The 21134-nt window shown below is 33.6% G+C and overlaps 3 protein-coding genes across 15 annotated transcripts; 1 reads left to right on the top strand and 2 right to left on the bottom strand.

The window, feature by feature from the left end:
• Positions 1–626: 626 nt before the first annotated feature.
• Positions 627–9052, top strand: LOC145788987 (ubiquitin receptor RAD23d-like). 13 transcript variants are annotated; one of them, XM_082880665.1, is made up of 9 exons: positions 631–2444; positions 2529–2711; positions 2844–2994; positions 5519–5606; positions 5937–5981; positions 6720–6767; positions 6915–7024; positions 7107–7185; positions 8499–9052. In XM_082880665.1, the coding sequence occupies exons 6-9, from the start codon at positions 6738–6740 to the stop codon at positions 8676–8678; spliced, it is 399 nt and encodes a 132-aa protein (XP_082736791.1). In that variant the 5' UTR covers positions 631–2444; positions 2529–2711; positions 2844–2994; positions 5519–5606; positions 5937–5981; positions 6720–6737; the 3' UTR covers positions 8679–9052. The 13 variants fall into 13 exon arrangements, 12 of the variants coding, with proteins under 12 accessions (XP_082736771.1, XP_082736786.1, XP_082736806.1 ...); XM_082880654.1 differs by lacking the exon at positions 5937–5981 and having other exon boundaries at positions 1111–1284; positions 2390–2444; XM_082880647.1 differs by lacking the exon at positions 5937–5981 and having other exon boundaries at positions 1111–1284; positions 2385–2444.
• A 2346-nt stretch (positions 9053–11398) lies between these two features.
• LOC114274813 (3-ketoacyl-CoA synthase 5) lies at positions 11399–13129 on the bottom strand. The gene has a single exon (XM_028216788.2). It carries the CDS (start codon positions 13098–13100, stop codon positions 11538–11540), a length of 1563 nt encoding a protein of 520 aa, XP_028072589.2. The 5' UTR covers positions 13101–13129; the 3' UTR covers positions 11399–11537.
• A 156-nt stretch (positions 13130–13285) lies between these two features.
• LOC145805558 (uncharacterized protein At5g49945-like) lies at positions 13286–13972 on the bottom strand. Its single transcript, XM_082900733.1, has one exon. The coding sequence runs from the start codon at positions 13970–13972 to the stop codon at positions 13286–13288; it is 687 nt and encodes a 228-aa protein (XP_082756859.1).
• Between the last annotated feature and the right edge of the window lie 7162 nt (positions 13973–21134).

Below are 21134 nucleotides of genomic sequence, written 5' to 3'. Positions count from 1 at the left end.
TGAAATTTGTGTCATTTTAGTCACTGACATTTTAATTGTGATATATTTGACTTTAAATTTTGAATTTCATTCCAAATAAAGACAATTGAAGACATTGTTATTCCATTTGATAGGCAAAGTCGTCATACAACTTATTTTGTGTTGGTTAACTTATATGTTATTTGAAATATTATGACACTTTTTTTTTTAAATGAATAATGTTAGAACTTTTTTAGTTATAAAATTCTGTTTGGTTTGATTTCAAAATTTATTTTCAAAACAAAATTTTAAGAAACTAAAAATTAAATTGGTGAAAAAAAATTAAAAACGTATCATTTTTATATAATTGTATCTTTTGAGAGAGTAGAAATAATTTTTTTTTGATATTTATTTTCATTAAATTAGTTTTTATTTTTTCAAAAGTCAAACTTTGCGATAACTTTGCTGTCATTATTAAACTAATCTCTTAAATCAAAAAACCCAAAACTAAAAATATTTCATATATTAAACCTATTAATTAGACATTAAAAGTCTAATAACCAACCATTATATGATAACCATCAAAAAATATTTGTTTAACGACAAATACAATCATCTATATAATAAGACAAGAAGCCTTTTGAAAATGTCTCAAAATGTATGTGAGATACATTTTGATCCAATGGTTTAGATTCATTCTAATAAATATGAATGGTTGAGATATGTTTGATTCCCGCCCAAAGAAACACTCGGTGCTCTCTCCCTCTCCCACCTACCCATGTCTCTACCCGTTCCATCTTTTTCTCTCTCTCCATTTGTGTTGCACGCTACCTCTCTCCTTCTCCCCCCTCCTCTCTCAGTGGCTTGAATTCGCAACCCTCCCACTCGCTACCTCGGACCTCTCCGATTTGCAACCCCGATTGGAGCTCTCCGTTACCACTCTCCCTCACTCCGACGTTCGCAATCAGGACCGCTACCTACCCATCGCCAACATCAGTCGGATCATGAAGAAGGCGTTGCCTTCCAACGGCAAGATCACTAAGGATGCCAAGGAAATGAAGTTGTAGGAATTCCCGAAATCTGGTGAAAATTAGGGCTTTTACTCGATTGATTTCGAAGGGGGAAAATCTGGGAAAATGAGGGTTTTGATGGTTCGAATGTGGTATACGATCGAGTCGAGTCTCTCTCTCCGACGATCGAGTCTCTCGCCTGACTTGCTTCTCGCCGCTCAGTCCCGCCGGACTCTCTTCTGTTGACGGATCTGTCTTCTCTCGACTCTCTCTCTCTCCGACCAGCCCGATTCTGTCCACCGACTCCAACCTATAGGTATATAACTACAAATTGAAATTTGTTGTTGTTGTAGAATTAGGTTTTTTTTTAGGATTGTTTTAAGGGGGCAAAAAAAAAGAAAAGTTAAATCTGTTGTTGTTGTTGTAGAATTTGGGATTTTTTTTTAGGGTTTTTTGTAAGGGAAAAAAAAAAGAAAATTGAAATGTGTTGTTGTTGTAGAATTTTGTTCAATTTTTTTTTTTTTTTTTTGTGACTTATTGCTCCTCTGTGGTGTGGATGTTCTTTGTTATCAGGTGGATACGTTGCTGGATACTATAGTTCTATCCATTAATCCTTATAAATTTTACTGCGTATTTTTCATGGGTTCTTTTGTGCTTTTATGTATATCAGCATATGTTTGTCAATTGAATGGGTGGGCTGAAATGTTGAAGTTAATTCTGGTTTAGTGATTGAAATTGGACTATTTACCTGTGAAATTTCATTCAAATTGCAATCTTCTCACCCTTTCAAACTTTTTTTGGAACAATGATCTACGAAAAAAAAAAAAAAAAAAACCAGAAGTTTACATTGCATATATAATTCAAGAGGTGAATCTACCCCATCAAACTAAAAATCTAGCATTTTTTTTTGGCTTATTGGTTTTGGACATTGAGGGGCACAACTAAAGCTTTCTTTTCATTCTGTTTAGGTAAGTATGCTTGGAGTTCAATTTTTTTTCTTTGTTCTTTGTGCATCATAAGTAATTTTAAATTGTAAAATATTTAGCTTATTTCACTTTTGATTTTGAGATAAGAATACTTTTTGTTGGGTTTTTTTGGTGAACTTTCTTCTCCCTCTGCATTGTACATGTATGATGAAATGCTTGAATGAAATTTTATTTTAACAGTAATTTTATTATGGATGGGTAGCACTACACCATTTTTAAGAAATATATATAACAAAGTAGTTGACTCATATCAATAGTAGTATCAACTCCTCTTATATACCAATGAATTGAAATTCATTCTGTTCTCATCTGCAAATCCCAATAACAAAGTAGTTGACTCATATCAATAGTAGTATCAACTCCTCTTATATACCAATGAATTGAAATTCATTCTGTTCTCATCTGCAAATCCCAATTCCTCAAATCTAAGCATAGTTCAATTCCAAGTCTGGTGACTCTTCTCTGCATAACAAAACCATGCAACTCAAAGGTAATACTCTCTCTCTCTCTCTCTCTCTCATAGTAGTAGTAGCAACAACAGTAGTAACAATATTCTCTCAAATTCTATCTTTAGATGGGCATATCCTTGCACACATCCTGGCTGCAACCTCCATTGGAGTCATCTCTGCCACTGCGTTTCAATACTACCATCGACAAAAGCCCCAAAAACAGTTGGAAGATCAAACTGTAGTTCCATTGTTAGACAGGAATGAGTCTGGCCGTGTTGCCAAACTTGAAAGATTCTCCAATTATGTCGGTAAAAATCTATTCATCTCCATTCTTCTTTTCTTCTTCTTTTTTTTCATAATGTTTTTCTACTTTACAACAACTAAAATGTTTTATTGTTTTTGTTTTTTGGATTTTGGGGATGGGGATGGGAATGGATTAGCTAGGCAGATAGGATTTGAAGATGGAAGTGAATGTCACCAACTTTGCAAATTAGCATATGAGTAATTCAAAAAATCCAAAGAGTGTGAGAGTACTATCTATGAGTATTTTGTTGATGAGCCAAATGTGAAGTTGGTTGAGGAGTTTGATAGGTACATCCTTGCCTACTTTGCATTTCATTTGAGCCAAGCTTCTCTCATGATCGGTCAGGTATATACATATATATGTGTTTATAAATGTTTCAACATAAATGTTTGGTAATCGAAAATTTTACTTCAAAAATTAGTCAGAAAAAAATATTGAATCGAAAACTTTACTTCAAAAATTAGTCAGAAAAAATATTGGAGTAGTTGAGATTCATTTTAAATTAGGTCCCACTATACGTGTGTATGTTTTTATAAATGCTTCAACAACAATATTAGGTAATTGGAAAATTTAATTAGAAAATTACAAATTTTTTTTTTTAATGATGGAGATTCATTTCAGGTTGGGCTTTTGATGTTTCAATTGCTTATTTTTGTGTTTTTGCAAATGTTTCAATTCAACAGCAATGTTAAGGAATCAGAAAATTTAATTAGAAAATTACCCAAAAAAAATATTGAATGATTGAATTTCATTTCAGATTGGGCTTTCTAATGTTTCAATTGCTGAATTTTCATTTCTCCTTGAAAATCTTTCATTCATTCTCTTCTTCTTCTTCTTTTATTTTATTTTGGGAATGTGTGAATTGTAGGTATTGAGTATTGATTCTGATAAGAAAAAGTTGTGTTTTTGCAAATGTATTTATGTTTGGGTACTTTTACAAAATTCATTTCAAAGTCAATAAATTTGATAAATTACATTTTAAATCAATACTTTTAAATTTAATTATATTTTAATCTTATAATTAATTTAGACACGGATATACATTTTTAAACCTCCAAATCAACCCTGGGGACTTGCTTGGTTAGAATCTATTAGCAGATAAATCAGTAGTTTGAAGGTGTTAAAATCTGAAGGTGTTAGAATCTATTGACAGAAGTTGAACTTTTTGAGCACTTTCAAGTTGTTGTAAGCTTTAAAAACTCTGGAAATTGGGTCATCAAAACGAAGACCATGCGGGCAGAATGTGATTGGTTGGACGAAAAAAGCAAGCAGAAAAAGCGATAGAGAGTGAAGTCTAAAATAATAAATAAAAAAATAAAAAATAAAAAGAAAAATAAAAAGAAAGAGCTTTGGGTGACCCACCATCAACCAGGAAGAGGTTAGAAAATTCCACGACTTTTGAGAAATCAAAATATTGTATTTATTATTATTTTTATTTTTAAAATCTTAATTTATTCAACCATGAAGAGGTTAGAAAATTCCACGACTGTTGAGAAATCAAAATATTGTATTTATTATTATTTTTATTTTTAAAATCTTAATTTATTTTGCTTTTATTGTTTGTTGGACAAACTACTAAATTGAAATTCTTAAAGAACATAATAATTATTTATTTGGTAGTATTATATATACCAATGGATATAAATAATAGAATAATTATTTGTTTGCCGGCTGTGGGAGTATTTCGGTGCTTCTTTGTGACTTGCATCAACGGAGTTTTAGATTATTTTGTTGTTATTTTATTTGAGTTTTATAAAACTTAAGATACAAGTAAAATTGTTACAATTTTTTAAAAAGAATAGTATTTCTTTATATTTTTTCAATATTTTTGTCAAAAAAATTACAGACTTCATAATAAATTTTAATATGATACGTATGAATTACAACTGTATGTTGATCACAAAATTATTTATATCGTGCCTTCAGGCACAGGCATACGCTAGAACATAAAATTTTATGAATTACAACTCTCTAATTTCTGTTATTTGTAATTTTTATTTTTGTTCAAATTTTATGTTGTAGATAGAACATAAAATAAGATAGAACTATTTTATCAAATCAGTTGAGTAGTGGTTTGTTGAATAATGGATTGTTGGTGTTTGTTGCTGGAGATAGAACTGCTTTGCTGAATAGTGGTTTGTTGCTGGAGATAGAACTGCTCTGAATAGTGGTTGAATAATGGTTTTTTGGTTTTTAGTACACATTTTTTTGAGATTTTAAAAATTATTTATGATGGCCTCTTATAGAGTTTCGTTTTAAAATAAAATAGATTTTATTAATCTTATTTGAAGGTATGAATTTATCATGGTGAATTCGAGGTATAATGCCTTCAAAATCTGTCACCATTAAAGAATTTGTTACTTTCCAACATTATTCTATTAGTATAATATGCCCTTTTATCACATCTTCCCCATCTTTTTAGTTTACCCTACTATGGTGGCTTAATTTTCGTCTTCACAGCCTTACCCCACCATCAAATACTAATTCTCAAACACATTGTACAATCAAATATGATGTACCCTACTATGATGTTTACAAGCTTAATAGTCATTTTGGAGGGTTTGAACATTGTGTAGACAGCATAATCAGTTATTTGTTAAAAACTGACATTCTGCTGGAGTTAGTGCAACATGTTATGTGCACATCCTTTTTGATATCTTAATTTTTATGTGATTATCCTAGGTTTGCTTGCTTATGGTTGCATCCATTTGAATGGACAAGTAACTTATTGGAAAATAAAAAGAAAAGAAATAGATTCAAGGCATTTTGTCTTCTGCAGGTTGGTAATAATTTGTTATTTGTCTTCTGCAGGTTAAGATTGCAATGATTGGAATCATGGCTGGTGGTGAAGGACTTGATTTTTCATCAGCTGCCTCAGAACCCATCTCATATGTCTCAGGTGTAATTAATTTGTATATCCTTGAGCATTACTGAATCTTCTCTTTAATCATCAAGAAATTGGTGGATGGTTAAAATTGTCTGTTACTGGTTTAAATTCAGTTATGAACTAATGATTTTCTATTAAGTGGTATAGGTTAAAGTCTTCTCATTTCTAAATCTTTACTTTACTCTTTATGTATGATGAAGTTATCTTAGCTGGACCATTCAGTGGTCCTGCTTACAAATTTAAGCTGCCAGCCACTTTGTTCTTGATATCGCTGCTATTTTTATTGTTATTCTTTTAATATTCTTTCAATTCGCAACCCTTTTCTTTGAATTGCGATTTCAGATTTTGCCTTCAAAGGCTTGCGAAGAAAGCAGAAAAATATTTTAGGTGAGATCCCTCTTTGTTCCTCTTCTTTATCTCTCCCTTCTCTCCGACTGGCTTCAATTCGCAACCCTTTGATTTGAAATTTTTGAATCATTTTTTTCATGGAAATCTTATAAGCCTCCTCGAGTTCTTGAGTAGTTAACATAGTTGTTTATTCTGAAATCTATGCTTTCCAGATTTATTCTGAAATCTATTCTGAATGAGTTTATGTCGTTCATTCTATTTATTTCTTTTGTGTAGTATAAGTTTGGTTGCTGACAAATTTGGAAGAAAAGGGGAAAAAGACTATCATTTAGAATTAGAAGTCACACCCATTAAGTGTTTGTTTGAATGGGTCTGAGAGGTTCTTCCATTTTTTACCTGAATCGACAGTTGGGTTTTCTTGAGCTATCCATTTCATGGGTTTGTGCTGCTGGGTTTTCTGGTTCGGGTTCAAGATGGTATTACCATTGAAAATACTGAATTTAAAATACTGAATTTATACACAAAAAAAAAAAGCTTAAAAAAGTGAGATGAGAAAAAATCCCAAACTGTTTAAGAACATTGAATTATTGAAGAACATTGAATTTTTTAAACACACACCAAAAATTTAAGAACACAGTTTTTAAACACACAAAATGAAGACACAGAAAATTTAAGAACATTGATTTTGTTTTTTTTAAACACACACACAAATTTTATGAACACTGATTGTATTAACAAATAAATCAAACTAATAAACATTTCAATTTCCTATTTCAGTTCCAAGCTTTGCGAGCTATGGTGCAGGCCAATCCACAAATTTTGCAGGTTCTTATCCGCCACTCTGCAGCCAGTCTTTTTGTTTGTCCATCTAACATTTAAAAATGTGAACATTTTATTTTTCATTTTTCTTCTAAAAAAAAAAAAAGAAAAAAACCCACCCTAAACAGCCTCAGTTACTCTTCTTATTGACAGCCCATGCTTCAGGAGCTAAGGAAGCAAAACCCTCACCTGATGAGGCTTATTCAGGAGCACCAGGCTGATTTTGTTCGCCTGATCAATGAACCTGTTGAAGGTGGAGAGGGGTATGTTCTCTGGTTGGTTATATTCATTTAAATGATAGTTATGAATGTTCACGGTCCTAATTTGCTGTTAATATGTTATCAGTAACGTACTGGGACAGCTTGCTGCAGCAATGCCACAGTCTGTAACAGTTACACCTGAGGAGCGTGAAGCAATAGAACGTGTAAGTATTGCCTTTTCCTAATTTTTATTTGAATTTAGATGTGTTTAGTGTGGTAGTCTTGAAGTGATCTTTTGATAGGGGTTTTTTTCCCAATACCTATGAATTCTATTGGATCCATAACTATACATTGGAAGACTCCTTTGGATCTCCTAGAAATATATCCATCCCTGACCCCTCACATCAATTCCATGATCCTCTTAATCCTTTCTCATTCGAGTCTAACATCTGTTGGAATTGATACTTTGGATCCAGTTAGATAATATTTTGTAAATTTTAATTTTTTGTCAATTGTCCTTTATGTAAGCCACTTTATTTATTTGCATTTTTTTTGTCCAATTCATGTTTTTTGTTGTTCAAAAGTTTGACTTTTGTATTAGAAGCTTGCTCTATTATTAGAATCTTGCGGTTTGCGATTCAGGTCATGATTCGATTTGCAATTCATGCATATATTGATACAAATCTATGGGTGAATCTATTATTAGAATCTTAATTGAATGTTTTGGTGGTCATAGGTTATGTTAAAGGAATAGTTTTGGTGGATATAGCAACCATGGTTTAAAGTAATATTATGAAAATATTCAAAGTTTGATTTTTTTATTTTGTCTTCAAACAATCTGCCTTATTTTTACAATCTGCTTTATTTTTGTATTCAAACAATCTGCTCTATTTTTATTTTGTATATGGAAAGTATTTTTTCTGAGTTCTGAGGTACGGAGATAAATAAGGATTATAAGATTTACGTGGTGTGAATGCAACTGATTTTTGTGTTTGGAAAAAACTCTGGGAATCTTGAATTCCCTCTAAATGGGCAGTATTCGTGTGGAAGTGTCTTCATAATATAGTATCTGTGAGATGATAGTTAAAGATAAGAGATATTCCCAATCCAGTGTGATTGATTTGCGAATGCGGCCGAAACCATTGAACATCTCTTTTTTTAATGTCATGTATCACAAAGAATTTGGAGAGGTACTTCTAGGGCTTGGACTTTACCTGTGGCCACCCAGTTTGCTTTAAACATGGTGGATCAATTGGGTTACAATGATTAAAGAAGAGGACATGATTGTTCAATCTATTGCCTTGCTATGGGCAATTTGGAGGCAGCGAAATAGTGTGGTCTTCCATAATGAAAAGATGACAATAGAGCAGAACTATTTCAATTGCTAATGAGATTCATCAACATTGGACTAACTGTGCATTCATGTTTTCCAATGATAATATCTTAGAATGTCTTACTGATATCTTTGGAAAAAGATGGAAATACAGAGAATTGTGGTCTTCTTGCTAATAACCTATCTTTAAATTCTGTTTTCCAGTTATATACATGTGTGGTAGATGGAGCATGGAAGTGCAAAAATGGAGAGGCAGGAATAGCATGGGTCTGTTTCAATGAAAATCAAGACATTGTCTATCAACAAGCTGATTGTCTATCAATGAAAATCAAGACATTGCAGAATCCATTTTTAAGAAGTAAAACATGCTTTTGGGAATTTTGAATTTTTATAATGAGCAAATGTTTTGAAGATATTTTTATAAAAATGGAGTGCAGTAATTTTGAATTCAAAATTTTTTATAAAAACATCTGTAATTTTGATTTTACAGATGTAATTTTGAGCAGATGTTTTGAACAAAAATGGAGTAATTTTGAACAAAAATGGAGCAGATGTAATTACTGCACTCAATTTTGATGATGTTTTTGTAAAATTACTGCACTCCATCTCATTAATTTTTGATTTCAAAATTTTAATTTTTGAATTCAAAACATCTGTTTTATAAAAATTCAGAATTCATTAATTCAAAATTTTGAAGTAATATTACTTTGGAAATTTTGAATTTTTACAAAACATCTGCTCATTTTTAAAACATCTGATCAAAAATTACTGCACTCCATGTAATATCCATTTTTATAAAACATGTTTTTATAAGAAGTAAAAATTACTTCTGTTCAAAATTACATCTGTTTATAAAAGTATGTTTAAAACATCTTTATAATGAGCATCTGTTTATAACATATGTTTTTGAGATGATAAGTAATATCTCAAAGCATCTTTATAAAACATATTTTTGTAATCTGTCAATAAATAAAAATTTATTAGTGACAACATTTTTAAAGTAGAAAAATTGTCAGTAAATCCAATTTGAGGGGTGCATTAAGTATTAGATCCAAGCTTTGGTTTTTGTTGTTTATAAAGACTCGTATGTTTGTTTTTCTTATGTAGTTAGAATTTGATTGGCAGCAGTAATACTAACTGGTGTGTATTTTAATTTTAATTTCTTTTAAATTACAGAGTACTGGTTGGTGTGCATTATTAGATATTTATATTTATTATTTTTTTTATATTTGATTTGTTTTGAATTGTAGAGTGTAGTCTATTAAATATATTTTTATAATTGCATTTTTATCTTAAATTTAAATAGTGTTACGATTACAATTATATTATAATCTTAACATTATTTACACCGTGCCTTCAGGCACGGGCATACGCTAGTCTATTATATGATAACTATCTAAAAATGTCAACAAAAACAACCACTCATTATATGATCATCATCCAAATACATACTAAAAATTAATTTAGTGAAAAAATAAAAAAATAAAAATGTAAAAGATTTATCATTTTTATATAATTTTATCTTTGATGAGTAAAAATAATTTTTTGAAATTTGGTTTTGTCAAACTAGTTTATATTTTATAAAATTATTCAGTGTGTTTGGTTAAAATTTTTTAGATTAAGTTTTTTGAAAACTGACTTTTTTTATTTTTTTATTTTTTTATTTTTAGTGAATATTTTTAAAATTTTAAACATTTTTTTTACTTTTTTAGATGCACCTTACTTAGATGTATCTAAATAATAAAAAAAATTGTGAAAAAATATTTTTAAAAATTAATAAATACATAAAAATACAAAAAATGTACTGAATTCTTATATATTTTTTTTATATTTTTGGTATTTAGTAAAAAAAATTTTCACTTTTTAGGTGTATTTATGTTAGGTATGTCTAAAAAGTAAAAAAATTGCTTAAAATATTAAAAAAATTCAATAAAAATAAAAAAATACGAACAATAAAAAAGTAAAATTTTTTGAAAAGTGTTTTTGAAAAGTAGAAACAAGCAAAGTTTGCTCTTGAAATGAAGCAACAATATTTTCAATTATCCTTATTTGAAACGAAATTCAAAATTTAAGATTAAATGTATCATAATTAAAAAGTCATATATTAAAATGACACAAATTTAAAATTACATGAATCGTTAATATAAATTTATAATTAAATAATTTATTTTTAAAATCATACGAACTTGAGACTCTGCAATTGAGCATTAGTAATTGAAAAAATTGGAAAGAAACAAGAAAATTAATATAGTACAAAAGTTCGAGATTTATAATTTTAAATTTATAAATTCACCTAGACGTGCAAGTGATTAGATTCTATATAGTAGAGCGTGTAGTAAATTAAAAATTAATTTTTATTATGTCACATCAATTGAATTAAATTTATAAAAAAAATTGTTCAGTAATTTTAAAATATCATGTGTCTATAATTTTTAACCAATTATCATTCAATATGTTTTTTTTATATTTTCTAATCACTCAATACAATATCCTATCTACCTTCTCTACCAATCACAAAATTATAAAATATTATATATTCATATTCTAAAATTATTGAATAATTACCCAAAATTAGAGAGTTTGTTTTTAGAATTTCAAACATTTTTCTCAATATAAATTCATTGGCAAAAGGACAAACTTTTCTTTAAAGACCAACACAGCCAAAACAGCGAGTCTATAAACTCAAAAAATAAAAAAAATAATAAAAAAAATAATCGTACTACATATACTAATTAATATATCAATTAGTATTATGACATTATTGTTGATCACATTTATTACACATATTATAAATATCTAAAACTTCTAAATGATATCACATCATCTATTAATACATTAGTTAATATACTAATTAATATATATCACATTATTTTTAAAAAAATAAACATAAATCTCATCAGAGGCCAAAATTTATTTATGAGCCCATAACAACTTTAAATATAATATAAAGCATTAATTGATATTTTAGACATTTTTTTTTTTGAACGACATATTTTAAACCAGCAATGTTAGGTATCATAAAAAAATTTTCATGAAAATAATTATGAAAGGCCTGTGACTTTAGATTTCACTTAAAATAAATCACTACACACTAATCAAGATAATTTAAAAATTACAAATTTTTTATAATCATTATCATAAAAAAAAATTCATAAAAAAAATCCATGATACCTATCTCTTTTAGACACTTTGAAGTCGAATAGACTTCTTGAATGGAAAAAGATGTGAAAAACAGGAGCTGAGCTAGTACACATCTTTATCATCACCAATAACCAAGTTTGGATACCTATCAATGCTGTCATCCCATGGGCCCTTCTGGGCCTCCCCAACAATGGGCCTAACACACTCCCAAACCAGGCTAGTACACTTAATCCCACTCCCAATCCCAATCATCCACACTTTGTCACCTTCCTTCACTCTCTCCTTACCCTCCATGTATGCTAACTCGTACCACACTGAACATGAAGACTGGTTCCCAAACCTATGCAATGTCACCAAAGCAGCCTCCATATCTCTCTCTCCAAGCTTCAACCCTTTCCCTATCTCTCTTATCATCCCCTTCCCCGACGCCGGCAAGCAAAAATGCTCAATCACCGACCTGAAATCCGGCATGTAAATTTCCACAGACTTGTCAATAACTCTCTTCCAAACCTTCGAAACCACGTACCGGAACATTTCCGTCACCGGCAAAATCCACGAACCAAGGACGGTGATGTTTGGCCGGAGAGTTTCTCCGACCACCTGCAACACGTCCTTCCTGAGTGTCACACCGGTCATTCCTTTCGAGTCCTCCTCTCGAAAGGCCGCATAGTAAGCCTTGTCATCAAAAGCGCTCTGTGATCTCAAAGTCCTCAACAACCTATACTTGGAGAACTTTTTAGCTTCTTTTTTGTTTGTGACCCATATAGCTGCACTGCCCATACGAAACATACAGTTGAGAATCATCATGGATTTTTCTTTTCCCGGGTACCAACCGGTGGACAGTATCTCAGTGCTGAGAATAACAGCATGAGAGTTTTTGTAAACTTTCAAAAGATTCTGAGCCATGTCAATGCCGAGTGCGCTTGCACTGCAGCCCATGCCGGAAATGTTAAAAGTCTTAACATCGTCTCGCATGGCATATTTGTTGACGATAATGGAGGAGAGAGAAGGGACGGGGCAAAACCCGCTGCAGTTGACGATAAGTATGTCGATAACGAGAGGAGAGAGATTGGTTTTGGAGAGAAGGTCTTCGAATACTGGGAAGAGAACCATTTGTGCTTCTTTAATGGCTTCGTGGTGGTGTGATGTTGGTGGAATGTGGTGTAGAGATGGTGGGAGGTAGGTTTGTTGGCCTTGTCCTGAAGAAGTGAGGACTTTGGCCATGAAGGCTGTGGTGTTTTCGTCCCAGAAACCGGCCATGCCGGCGTGTTCGAGGAAGGTGGAGAAGGGGACTTTGCAGAAGTCTGGTGGTTTGAGACATGAGAAGTCTAGGAGGTAGACTGGTTGTGGGATTGAGAGGTGGTAGTTGAGGAGGGTGAAGAAGAGGAGGAATGAAGAGAGTGAGAGTATATGAAAAATGGGTTCCCATTTTTGTAAGAAAAGAAAAGCTTCCATGGAGAGCATGAGTAGTAGAGTTGAGAACCTTAGGAGCTCCATGAGGGTCGAATGAATATGTTTTTCTAGAGTGGTGGTGGTGCTCCATGGCTGGGCTTGGAATGATACTCCATATGTGTGTGTGTTTGTGAGAGAGAGAGAGAGAGATACAGAGTTGTGGTGTGGCAAATTTTTTGGGGGACGTGTTTGGAGAGGGCTTAATGGGTACATATATGCAGAAGCAGGTTGTTGGAATTGACAAGCCAGCTTAGCGTCAGGATCCTCTAGAGTATAATGTCTAGAGTGATCTCCTACAGTAAATAATCAAATGGTTGAAATTAAAACTCATCAAAACGATGTTGTTTTGGTGAGTAAGTTTAAAAAAAAAAAACAAAAAAAAAAAATTTGAGCACATTCTATCCTTCTTTCAACAACAATGGCGAGTCAGCCTCATCACCGACCCCCAAAAGACTAAAATTCTTGTCGAAAATTGAGTCCTTGGTCTCGAATTTCGTTACCCAAGCCAACGCAATGTTCTCATTCTCTTTCTTACCATAGAAATAATTGATTACAAAGATAACCAAGAACCATCCGCACGCAATTTCGACTAAATACGATCGTTGAACATTAGCAGTGTTCTTCACAGTTTTTTCAATTTTCAAATCCAAATTCGATTCGGAATCGGTTAAATTCACGATTTCTGGAGGTTGGTATTGTACAGGGAGGCCTTCGAATTCGTCTTCGTCCCAGTACTCGAACGAACTCGTTGAGGGTTTGGAAGGTATATCTGAATCAGCTGAAAAAGGGGTTTGATCAGGGGGTCCATGATCGGACTCGGTGGTGTCGGACTGAGTGATAGTCGGAGGTGTTGGGGATCGGAGAGGGAGATCGATGAGATGGAGAGAGTCATCGTCTAGGGTTTCGTCGTCTGCGTTGAAACCCTCGAAGTGTGAGTCAGCGACGGAAACGGTGGAAAGAGGGAGGTGGTGGAGGAGAGAGAGAACGAAGATGAGAGCAAGGAGGTCGCCTCTGGGGAGGAAGAGGGAGGAGAGAGGAGAGAACCACAGAGAAGAAGAGCAGTGTCTCCTCGCCTCCATCGCCATGATTGTTAGAGAGAGAGAGTGGGATTTCTAGAAAGAGAAGATGGTCTGTCTGTGAACACACTGTGATTTTCCGAAATTGGCTTGTAGGGGTGAAAAGTTGGTTTTTTTTTTTAAAGTCCTCACCAAAACGACGTCGTTTTGGTGAGGACGATTCTCAGCCGTCGGATCATCCACTCTAGAGGATCACTCTAGAGAGTTACTCTAGAGGATCCGGACACCAAGATTTATATATGGGAAATTGTGGGAAAAGAATTTTTTTTTTTTTATAAATACATGGAGTGTATGTATGTTTATAATAGAGTATAAATGAAAAATTATAAATATATAAATATCTCTTACATTTCTTCTTGATAATTATTTTTTTTTAAAGATATTGGAGATTCTAAAAATTTTAAAATTTTTACTAAATATTTTATATAAGTGTAAAATTTATATAAGATTTATATAATGTAAATCTCATATGTGGTTCCCATTTATATATGCACTCAAACTATAAATTGAGAAGGTATAATTCTACGCATCATCATGAAAAGAATATCATAAAAGATTTTATAAAACTAATCTAATGGTATTGTATAATATATAATAAAATATTACAAGCACTATAAATTAATTTAAAGATAAAAAATCTTCATAAATTTTTTTTTATGATATTTCTCTCATAATACTTAATATTATTGATTGAGAAAGCATAAGTTTAACACGACGCTGCTGTGAAAGTTAATAAATTTAGTCAACCTTCGTTTGGGAAGTGGATTGACTTTTTGGCTATTTTAGCTTGGGCTATTTTAGCCTAGTTTGGGAAGGACTTTTTGACTTTTTGACTTTTTTGACTTTTTTTATGAGAGAGAATTGTAATGATTATAGGTTGGATTTGATATTTTATTTTTTGTGTCTAAAATAGCCTATTTTATTTTTTATGACTATTTTAGTCAAAAAAACTGAACTTTTTTCTTCCCAAGCGGAGCCTCAATAATATCCTGCCACGTTAGAAAAAACTAAAAGTAAATTGGGTCATCTTAAAGACTCATCAATTTAACCTTAGGTGGATCTTCTCCTCCCAAACTGTTGTTCTGTCTGGGTGTGAGTATGATTCCAATTGATGTGGATTAGAGTGAAATCAAAATTAATTTATTATCTATAATTTTAAAAAAATTAAAATTAATTTAATTTATTTAAATCATAGAATTCATATGAATCAATTCATTTAAACCAGGATTAGATCGGTTTAAAATTTTGATTTCACGTAATTAAGTAACAAAAAAAATATAAAATATTTTAATTTCACAAAAATATAAATATTTGCGCTGTTTGGGAAGTGCCTAAAGAGGCTATTATAACCTAAAAATTTTTTTTAGCCAAAAAGTCACTTTTGTAAGCTTTTTCAATATATATATATATATATATAGGACTGCACAGCCGGCAGTGTAGGCACAGCCTACACTCTCAGCTAGAAATATTGTTCCATCAATGAACATTTTACGATTTTACCCCTTGATAGCAATTTAAAAAAACCTTTTTTTTAAAGACAAATTTGTCATTTTAATTTCAAATATCATTTCAACACACTTTTTAATACAACAACTCAAATAAAATCTACTATCTTATCTTCCCAAACACAAAAACTAAAATAGCATACTAAAATAGCCAAAAAGCCAAATAGTCTACTAAAATAGCCACTTCCCAAATGAGGCCATTGTATCATATTAGTTCCACAATAGCAATAAATTTTTCTATAATAGCGAAATACTGTTATAAAATTTAAACAATCATAAGAAAACTGGTTTACCATAAGTATTTAGACTACTACAAATTAAAACTAAAAACTAATAAATAAAAACAATAAAAGAAGATACTTTGCAGGTTTAGGTTTGGATTTAAATTTTATATGGAATAAGAAAAGATACTATGAGGGAGGGTGTATAATACAAATATAGACTATTTGTATACGGTCCGGATCAGTTTCAATCCAGAATCGTTCCGGAACCGATCTGTAGACTACGAATTTTTAATTTTTTAATTCAGAACCAAACCACGAATTCAAAAAATAATCCACATTCACCGGATTGAACTGGACGAATCAGATTATAAATTTTACAAAGCGTAATTATCTCTGCAAACCCATTTGCATCTTACTTCCTTCGTCATTTCTCTCTCTCCCTCTCTCTCTTTCTCATCTCTAATTAATTATTTCTTCATTTTTCTCCTTACAAGTTCGAATGGCCAGCCACCATTATCACCGGCATCGGCGGTGTTAATATAATATTGCCAATTGTATAGCTTTCTCTTTTCTCTTTTTGCTTTCGGTGGTAATGCCCATCATTTGGAATCCAATGTATATTGCTTCTCTCTATAAAGAGAGAGTTGATTTCTCTTGTAATTAACATCACATACAATCAATATACACAACAATCTTATATCAATATCAATCAATAATACATAAATTCTTACATGGTATCAGAGCAAGGTTAACAACCTAGTCATTCTGCTTCACCGGCGGGTGGCAACCTCGCCTTGGCCGCCCGCCGGACCTCTACACATACGCTAGCTTCTTCTATCTCAGTCACTGTCCTAGCCCCCTCCCTCGGGCATGCTCTCTAACACTCTCACACCCAATACACTTCCATCCATAGCTGCAAACGCTTATATCCAAATAATATCAGTTTGATCTCTTTGCTTATCTCTGTTTACAACCCGTCTCTGTGCCCATCCTTACATTCATTCTATTCATTCATCCTTCAGTCATGGGTAATGCAGCAACATCCTGTGCTCCTTCAATAATCTGCAGCAATGGCGTAGAAGTAGTAAAGGTGTTGTTCTCTGATGGAAGACTTGAAATCTACACAAGACCTGTCAAAGCAGCCGAGCTCATGGTAGAGAATCCGGGCCACTTCATCTGCGACTCAACCCATCTCAAGCTCATGCAACGCCACCTTTGCCACGTCGATGGTGCCGCCGCTGCACCCGAGTTCGTCCCTCGCAGCAACTCATCTTCTTCCTCCTCTTCTTCGCCTCGGGCCACCAAGGTGACTTGGTCCCAACCCTGCTTTCCATGTCCCGATTATACACAGTATCATGTTCAAGTCACCCCATGGCGCACTTAGTATCATGTTCAAGTCACCCCATGGCGCACTCCCTAAGTCGCCCCCTTGGTGCACCACCACAACCAGCTGCTACAACGGTCCGACATGACCCCATAAACTGTCCCGACATTGATTCCGGTCAGCTTCTACAACGGTCCCACATGACCCCGTAAACTGTCCCGACATTGATTCCGGTCAGCTGCTACATCGGTCCGACATGACCCCGTAAACTGTCTTCTACAACGGTCCGACATGACCCCGTAAACTGTCCTGCTACAACGGTCCGACATGACCCCATAAACTGTCTTCTACAACGGTCCGACATGACCCCGTAAACTGTCTTCTACATCGGTCTGACACGACCACACAGTGTCTGCTACAACGGTCCGACATGACCCCGTAAACTGTCTGCTACAACGGTCCGACACGACCATACAGTGTCTCCTATCCCATTTTTTGGACGCCGTGGTTGATGATCCTGCAACATCCCCTTACTTCTGCAATGCTTCAGCAAACATGAGGCACCAACAGTCTGTCCAAGGAGAAAGAAATTGTACACTTGTTGTGGACTCTGGTCAGGGAAACCAGGAAGCTCCAAAGGACTTGAGGAGTAGAGGGTTGTGCTTGGTTCCAGTATCTTGCACTCATCATGTTGGAAATGACAATGGAGCTGATTATTGGGCTCCAGCTCTTGGTGGAGGAGATTGATTTGGGCCTTGTTTGGCTGCACACCATGCTTAATGACAGCTTTCATGGAATGATATGATTAGGATGCATCATGAGCAGTCCACTTCCTTTTCCTTTCCTCACTCACCGTGATTGATTTTTTTTTTATTTTTATTTTTCTCTTCTTTTTTTAAAAACAAACATAATCACCATGTTTGTTTAAAAGCAAAAAAAACAAAAAAAAAACAAAAAAAAAAAAAAAAAAAAAAAAACAAGTGTGAGTGGATCTGACACTCCACTTCCTTTTCCTTTCCTCACTCACCGTGATTGATTTTTTTTATTTTTTTTTATTTTTTATTTTTCTTTTTTTTTTTTTTTTACAACAAACATAATCATCTCCTTTTATCCCCACTTTATCTTTATTTATTTTATTTTATCTTCTCTTTTTCTTTATCTGCTCCACCCGGCACATGCTTTCACTATTACTCTATATTATTACACAATCAAACCATTAATCTATTATTATTATATAGTTTTGAAGCCCACGGTTTTCCATTCTTATTATTATTTTTATTATTATTATTTTTTTTTTTTTTCAAAAAAAAAAAAAAAAAAAAAAAAAAAAAAAAAAAACAAAGGCAGACGCCGAACTGCTTTCATACCCACTACACTCTTTTATTCACATGGGGGTTCACCCCGATCCCCAGTTTACAAAATAAAAAAAAAAAAAAAAAAAAAAAAAAAAACAACAACAACAAAAACAAAAACAACCACACAACCACAACAAAAAAAAAAAAAAAAAAAAAAAAAAAACAAAAACCCACATCCACAGGCGGGACATTTCTTCTCTACTCTGCCGCCGGTCTTTTCTTCTTGCCTCCGTCCTGGGCGGCCCTTGACGGTGTTGCCTCCGTGCTTCCCACTCCACTGGGCACGATCACTACTCCCTGCTCCTCCACTGCAGCATATGGCGGCCCTCCAAATCGGAACATCACGGTGGCCTTCCGCTTCAGCTCCTTGTTTTCTGCCCTTAGCACGCTTATCTCTGCTCGCGCATCCTTATACATGCGTTGGAGCAGAGCCAGCTGGGAGTTTAAATGCTGCACCTCATTTGTTCTACTCTGCAGCCGGTTCGACAAATTTGTGACCGCCGTCATGCTTTCCACACATGCCTTCAAAGTATACTGATTAGCCTCCACATCCGTTTGCACTGCCATTTTTTGCTCTACCGACTGCATCGGAAAGTTCAACGGAGCAAACCCAGTGGTGTTTGGTTGAGGTTCACGGGACACCGCACCAGTTCTCTCTCCTGTGGACTCGTTGAGCTCGGGAAAGAGGGTGAGCAGCCCGCGGGAAGACGATGCAGCCATTTTCTAGGCAACAGAGTGTTACACAGTATCTCTCTCAGCAATCTCTCTCAGAAAACAGAGTGTTACAGAATCTCTCTCAGAAATCTCTCTCAGAATATCTCTCGCAGGTTTTTTGCCTCAGCCTCAGCCTCCGTCTTATAGCCGAGGCAGCCACGCGCATCGCGCGCCTCTTGACGCCAGACAAACAGGCACGCCAGCCAAGGCACTCACGTGCCTCGCCATCATTTTGGCACGCCTTTTGATGCATCGGGCACGCCTTTTGATGGCACGCCTTTTGACAGATTGGGCACACCTTTTGAGGGCACAACTTTTAAGGGCTCGATATCTACATCCATGTATATTTTTTGGGCAGCCTATATACACACTCATCCAGTGTCTTCTACACCAGTCAGCTTTATCAATCCCTTTTCAACCTCAAATAGGTTTTTATCTTCCAACCTATTTGAGTTTGAGGGGGGGTTATACACAGTATCATGTTCAAGTCACCCCATGGCGCACTTAGTATCATGTTCAAGTCACCCCATGGCGCACTCCCTAAGTCGCCCCCTTGGTGCACCACCACAACCAGCTGCTACAACGGTCCGACATGACCCCATAAACTGTCCCGACATTGATTCCGGTCAGCTTCTACAACGGTCCGACATGACCCCGTAAACTGTCCCGACATTGATTCCGGTCAGCTGCTACATCGGTCCGACATGACCCCGTAAACTGTCTTCTACAACGGTCCGACATGACCCCGTAAACTGTCCTGCTACAACGGTCCGACATGACCCCATAAACTGTCTTCTACAACGGTCCGACATGACCCCGTAAACTGTCTTCTACATCGGTCTGACACGACCACACAGTGTCTGCTACAACGGTCCGACATGACCCCGTAAACTGTCTGCTACAACGGTCCGACACGACCATACAGTGTCTCCTATCCCATTTTTAATTGTCAGCTTATTTTTCTGTTTTGTTACTCTCTCCAAACTCAAGTTGGCTAGTACCTATCCTCCTTGAGTTTGAGGGGGGCTGTTAATATAATATTGCCAATTGTATAGCTTTCTCTTTTCTCTTTTTGCTTTCGGTGGTAATGCCCATCATTTGGAATCCAATGTATATTGCTTCTCTCTATAAAGAGAGAGTTGATTTCTCTTGTAATTAACATCACATACAATCAATATACACAACAATCTTATATCAATATCAATCAATAATACATAAATTCTTACAGGCGGCATGCCTAACATTATAGTAATATTCACTTTATTTGATTTTTATTTTCAAAATTCATTTTTCAAAAAAATTTATTTTTTTATATATTTTTATTTTCAATGAAATTTTTTAATATTTAGAAAAATTAATTTTTAGACACATCTAATATAAATATATTTAAAAAGTATAATATTTGTAAAAAAAATCTATAAAAAATTCACTACCAAATATTAAAAAAAAAGAGAGGAAAATTTAATATATTTTTTATATTTTTGTTTATTTATTAAATTTTTAAAAATATTTTTCACAGATATATTTTTTTTAGATAGATCTAAGTAAGATACATTTAAAAAAGTAAAAAAAAAAATTGATTAAGATTTTAAAAATATTCACTAAAAAAACGAAAAAAAAATTATTTTTATAAAACTGAATTCAAAAAATTAAATATTAATTTTGTTTTTATTAATTTTTGCATAATGACTAAACCTATACCATCAGTAAATCTATCACAGCAATATAACCCATACCATCATTTTCAATCACCAATTACAACACTGTCACTCATTGCCTTGCAACTTCTAATTTTTCCATCTAAAATCTCCATTTTCACTCAAAAATGAAAATTTCAAAAAAGAATGAACAAATTAAAATTTTCTCTCTCTAATATATTGTGTCATCCAAACCTCACTCTCTTTTTGAATTTATTTTTTATTATCGAAAACTAGAGATACATACATATATATATATATATATATATATATATGGTGTTGTATGGGAAGGGCTCATTTGGGTTCATTTGGCTCTTTGAGCCATAAAGACAGAATAGGCTATTTGAGTCAC

The sequence above is a fragment of the Camellia sinensis genome, chromosome 1 (assembly GCF_055761805.1).
Source record: "Camellia sinensis isolate YWXY chromosome 1, ASM5576180v1, whole genome shotgun sequence".
NCBI lineage: Eukaryota > Viridiplantae > Streptophyta > Magnoliopsida > Ericales > Theaceae > Camellia > Camellia sinensis.
Note: the sequence above shows the minus strand (reverse complement) of the source record. Positions and strands in the feature narration are given on the sequence as shown.

Bases quoted from the DNA above. Each gene is read 5' to 3' on its own strand.
- LOC145788987 (XM_082880660.1), top strand. The intron at 7,025-7,106 runs GTATGTTCTCTG...ATATGTTATCAG, and splicing joins CCTGTTGAAGGTGGAGAGGG to TAACGTACTGGGACAGCTTG. The intron at 7,186-8,498 runs GTAAGTATTGCC...TCTGTTTTCCAG, and splicing joins AGCGTGAAGCAATAGAACGT to TTATATACATGTGTGGTAGA.
- LOC114274813 (XM_028216788.2), bottom strand. From the start codon at position 13,100: ATGTACCCATTAAGCCCTCTCCAAACACGTCCCCCAAAAAATTTGCCA.
- LOC145805558 (XM_082900733.1), bottom strand. From the start codon at position 13,972: ATGGCGATGGAGGCGAGGAGACACTGCTCTTCTTCTCTGTGGTTCTCT.